Source organism: Phycodurus eques, chromosome 4, assembly GCF_024500275.1.
Source record: "Phycodurus eques isolate BA_2022a chromosome 4, UOR_Pequ_1.1, whole genome shotgun sequence".
NCBI lineage: Eukaryota > Metazoa > Chordata > Actinopteri > Syngnathiformes > Syngnathidae > Phycodurus > Phycodurus eques.
Genome location: NC_084528.1, coordinates 18272360 through 18277966, shown reverse-complemented (window position 1 = coordinate 18277966; position 5607 = coordinate 18272360). Strand labels below are relative to the sequence as shown.

Here is a 5607-nt window from a genome sequence, read left to right as displayed (position 1 = left end):
AGAATGCTCAATGAGGTCAAAAGAAGCTTAGACATGGGAAAACACCAGCGAGGAAGCTGTTGCTGTCAAAAATCTATATACATATATAAAAAAAACCTAACAAACATAACTGCATGTTTGAAGTTTGCTGAAGAGCATGGTGGACGACCATCATGGTATGGCCATGCTTTGCTGCTTGTGCAGAAAATGGACAAAGATAAATTGATAATGATGTAGTTACTGGTTTGGTCTTTAACATGTCAGAAAATAGGCAAAACCTTTTGATCATTTTTTTCCAAAGTAAAAGCAGATGTTTGCAAATGTCTTATTTTGGTTAAACATAATCAGTCTGCTTTCATGGAGGACTACAGAAACCAGAAAATATTTACTAGAGGCTGACATTCCAAAGATTTGGATAGTTTTAAGTTCAACAAGGTCTCTAAAAAATGAACTGATTATCAAAATAGTTGTGGCTTAAGTTGATAATCGATTCGTTTTTGATTAATCGATTACTTCTTGTACCGCTACATTAATTACTCATGACAACATAATTCAAGGTAATTTGATAAAAGATATTGTAGAGGTGTGTATCAAACTGGTAGCCCTCCACATTGAGTACCCAAGAATTGGGTGGGAAGAACTCTTTTTGTCCTATAAAGACGACATCCTTATTTCAATACACTGTATATACTTTTTGTGACATTTTGGTTTGGTGGTGTGGTGTGAGATGTTTCGTATTTAAAATAGGTGCCACAGTTCAGGTTTGGAAAAACTACTACTGTCTGATTTCATCCTGATGCAAACGCACCAGAGGGCGCTAGAAGCCTCTACACTGACTCACAGCCATTGTGCAATCACTGATACTTTCTGGATTGTCTCTTGGATTATTGCATACATTCAATACGAATCTGCTAAGTATTTTTTTTAATCTTATATCTGGATACATTGAGTGACTCATCCGTGCAAGTGTAGCAACTATACTATGTAAAGTGCGTGTGTGTGTGCGTGTATTCCCCCAACCCCAGAGGATTAAACTGCTTTGGGCTATTGCAACAAGTTGCACACAAAACACTCCCACCTAACTCAAGTGAAGCTCAACCCGGTGCAGCCGAGCCAGCTCTCCCTGGGAGGTGAGGTTGGGGGGGGGGGGGGGGGGGGGGGGGGGGGCACAGGACTGTTACGCCTTCTCCGCCGGATGACGTCACCCCGCTTGCTCGGACAGACGCCTCGCGCTCGGGAGTGAAGGAAGTGGGACTATTTGTCGGAGCGCAAGCAGCGCGGCAACACGCACACTCACACACATAGTCAAGAGTGAATCGGCCCGCCGGGAGTAAAGCAGGGGAATCATTACCTGTGTCTGCGGTCACGGAATTAAACAGAACACACTCCAGCCCGGAGGCGACTTTTCAAAGCGAGAATATACCTCACGTCGGACTTTTTTTTCTTTCCTTTTTTTCCTCTCTCTCCGTCTCGCTTGCCAGCGAAGTGAACCTGCTGCCCCCCACCCCTTCCCTCCATCTATTCCCCGGCACATTTCGGAGCGACCATGGCCGGACAAGATCCTCTCCCAAGTCGACAAGACTGCTTTAAAGTGGTACTTTTGCTCCTCGGCTCGGCACTTTTACCACACGGTAAGATCATTTCCAAATTAGTTTTGTGTAATACCGGTTTCGATACCACCTTGACCACCTGTCACGGCGGCGAGAGGACGCGGAAGCCCGACCAGGTGCTTCTCAAACAGCCGTTTTGGGATATAAACCTTCCCTTGGGGTTGAAAGTACCCCACTTTGCTAAGCCCGGTACGCGAATTGTATCATGTAGTCGCGTTTTCAGCCTCGTTTCGCTCCTTTGAACCCAGTTTCGGTGAGTGACGTAGCGCCTGTTTTAAGGTGTGGCTCCGCGGGGCTCGCAGGTGATTGACAGCTGCGGCCTCCCCAACAAGCACAAACGCACACTACACACACCACGCAGACGTCTTTTGTGTCCTTAGTGCTTTGTCCCAAAACCACCCAGTTTCCCTTGCCACGCTCGCTTTCTTCCACACATCAACCTCCATTAGTTACACTTGACTTGCAGGGCTTGCAAACTTGCTCTTAATGTACTGTAGAGACCAGCGAAGTGGGAACCAGAACAATTTGTTGTTTGTTTACTTAAGTACAACTTTTTATTATTATTATTATTTTTTGTTGTCAGCCATAACCCAGCACTTAGCCTCAACCACTGAGCAATCGATTTGACAGCATTTTCCACTGCGTCTATAATAAACCCTCACCTACGCCCTGAATATTGTACTAGACCATAACTATAGCTATTCGCTGAAAAAAATGCACCTATTCGCGTCGGTCCGCATTTTGTATTTAATTTATTTATTTTGCCGTGTAACTGACCAAGTTACGGCCCAGACAGCGAACAGCAGCGTGATAGACAGGTGAACTTGGACGCTGCGGAAAGCATGTAGTTAAACTTCTCAAGGTGATGCAAAGAAACGTGGCAGTGGTGATCAATTTGTAACGGCGACCTGCTCAACATAATGAACAGTGAACCCCTGTTTATCGTGGAGGATACATTCCAGACCCACCGACGCGAGGGGAAATACCACGATAGAGAGACCATAATATATATATATATATATATATATATTTGTTTAAATTGATTTACCCTTCTGAAAACACTATAAATAAATGCAAATATATTTGAGCACAAAAACTAATTTCAAGCGTAAAATGTATACTGCAAGTATTATAGTGTCCGTGGGCCTATTAGTTAGGGTGGCATGTGATTGTAATTGCCTAAAGATGCCACAGGATGTCCACAAAGCAGTTAAAACGGAGGGCATCGTAAAGCACGAACACCATGCATTTAGCATGTACACAATCACAACCTCATGTTACATAAACACATGTATTCATTCGGTACGGTATTAAGTCCTTAAACTTAACTTTTGGCTTTTACACAAAATGAATGTTAGGGAACAGGCAGGTTAGCAAAGTTGACGGATTATAGAGACGCAGAAACTTTTTTTTTTCCACTTTTGACGGTGCATTAAAAGAACGCTAACAATACAGGACATCTCAAACGCAGTTGAAAAAACACGATCAATGAGTTAAACCTAACAACAACACCAAGATTTCACTAGATGGCGCCAAAGTAATACTTTTATTCCATTGGCCTGATCACAAAAACGGCAAATAGACAAGAATTTCAGTGAATTTCCTCCAAAAAAACCTGCAAATTTGCAAATGCTGAATCGTGACTTTGCTGCGGATCACTTCGAAAAGGTTTCGACAGGCAGGCCAGGCTCCTTTGTGGGGTTTGATGTCTGAGAAAGCAGGGTGGTAAACCTCTCAAGTTGATGCAGAGAAATTGGCTGTGGTGATCAGATAGCTGTAACCGATATGTATGATTGAGTCAAATGTAATAATGAGGAGTAACTGATATTTTTACAGGTCCTGAATTGTTGACAGTTTTTTTAATTTTTTTTTTTTTAATTTTGTAAACAATATTTCCAATTTTCACAAACAAATCATCTGTAAGCCCTGCATTCTTAAGGGTATTGTTGTAAGATAAGTTTGAAATTGAAATTAGTGTTTTGGGTTACATTTAGGTTTTAAACCATCAAATTAGACAATTATGTTTTTTTAGAAGGGGTGTCAGTTATTAACAAATGTATACATTTTTTACTTCAGAGCGTGGTCCCTCATCCCCCCGCAAGGTTTCACTGTATACGAATACTTCCTCCACGCAAATCTGATATGCTTGTTTCTCTGCATGATTATGCAAAAACACCCCTGCCAGATTTTCATGCCACTCACTTGAAAGGGTGGAGCACAATCGTAAACCTTCTGCATTCTTCCCACAGACGCCGTTTAATACGACGTTAAAATCAGAATATGCATATTTTTCCTATGGAGTCTGGTGAGAGCAGAATACAGGTGATAGACCACTGGGAGTGATGCAGTCAGAGCAAGCATCCATGGCATGCAGCTAATTTATTAACATATGAATGCAAGTGCCGTGAAAACCAGTTGAACATTTTCTCAGCTTCCTCTGTGCCTCGGTTGTTTGTTTTGTGCAGTAATTAGGGCAAGTATGTAGGGCTGCTGCATCCAGCATTCTTGGAGCTGACTGTCTATTCTAAATGTTCACGATTGACCGTGCATGCTTGCTGGTGACTTATTCTTGCAGCGGACCTTTTTATGTTCACTTTGATTGTGCGGAATTTGGAGTACTCTGGTCGTGGTGGTGGAGTAGGGGAGGCACAAAAAGAAAGCTTTTTCATATTTATGAGTCTAGAGCAATGCAAAGCTTAACCAGAACCGGCAGAAACACTCCTTTTGAGTTTTCTTGCATTTAAATCATTTTATTTGTGCAATTTAGGACTACGCAACGGCTGCGTGTTTGTGCGCTTCTTATACCTGTTGTGCTTTGACGGCAACCACTTAGCCCACGAGCCTCCCTTTCCACTCGTCTGAGCAAAGGGAATGATTGAATTTTTACCCACTTTTAAAAAGTTTTGTGGTGAATTCAATTTGAGCGGATGCATTTTTAATGAAGGTTGGCCTCCGTGGTTAAACAGACTGCATACAGTATAATGAAATACAATACAGTGGTATCTTAACTTGCATGTTCAAACTTACGAGTTTTCAATTTATGAGTGATTGCTTGTTTTTTTTTTTTTTTTTGTGAACCACTGTGATTTGAAATGTAGGTACTAGCATGCTTTGGATACACCACTGCTTGAGTGAATAAAAAAAAAAAAAAAAAGGATTAATTAAGGGACTGTAGTGCCCTTGCAGATGGGCAAGGAGCACCACAGTCGTCAATGCGCTTATTGAACGCGACACACAGTTAAACACACAAATATAAAATGAGGACATTTTCAAGGAGCGACTCAGACAACAGCTCCTGTCACTCACTAGGCCACACCCCTTAAAGGCACACATCCGAAACATTAATGCTACAGTACATTCAATAATTACACTTTATAAAACAAGTTTATTTATTTACATTCGTTTTCCCATCCATTTTCTAGACCCCTTATATTCTTTAGGATAGCGGTAATATGTTTGACGATACAAATAGTCAGAAATTGAAAATAATTTTCCAACATTAACATACGCTACACTTTGTGTAGCATTTGAAGTTTATATTTGTTGTAGAGATGAAGTCCAAACACTGGTGTCGGATGCTAACTTAAGCTGCTAATGTTATCCAGAGCCTGGCTAACTCCTCTTTACATGTCACCATCATCAAAGGTATCAATTTTACAGTGGCCTCACACTTGTGCAACATTAAAGAATGTTAAAAAGAAGTCCAGGCAGTGGGCTCGAGTAATTTTAGCTGGTTGTGGTGGCCAATATCAGAATCATCTTTATTTTGCCAAGTACCATATTTTCACGACCATAAGGCGCACTTAAAAGTCGTATATTTTCTCCAAAATGGACGGGGCGCCTTATAATGCGGCGTGCCTTATGTGTGCACCGAGTTCCAAAATCTATAACCGTTGTTGTATGATGAGCGCTCCGCTTGACTGACTGGGAGCATTTCCTGCCGACACGGTGCTTATACAGAGGAAAAGCGGACGTGGCTGAGGACAGCATGCGGACGTAAAGGGGGAAGGGTGCGCGT

General features: G+C 41.9%; 1 protein-coding gene across 2 annotated transcripts in view; it reads left to right on the top strand.

Annotated features, from left to right (window-relative positions):
* Positions 1 to 1213: 1213 nt before the first annotated feature.
* si:ch73-22o12.1 (nectin-2) overlaps positions 1214 to 5607 on the top strand; it is a 151981-nt gene continuing 147587 nt past the window's right edge. For both annotated transcript variants that reach the window (XM_061675635.1, XM_061675634.1), the window contains exon 1: positions 1214 to 1610. In XM_061675635.1, the coding sequence (XP_061531619.1) occupies positions 1526 to 1610 (85 nt within the window). In that variant the 5' untranslated portion in view covers positions 1214 to 1525. The remainder of the gene's footprint in view (positions 1611 to 5607) is intronic.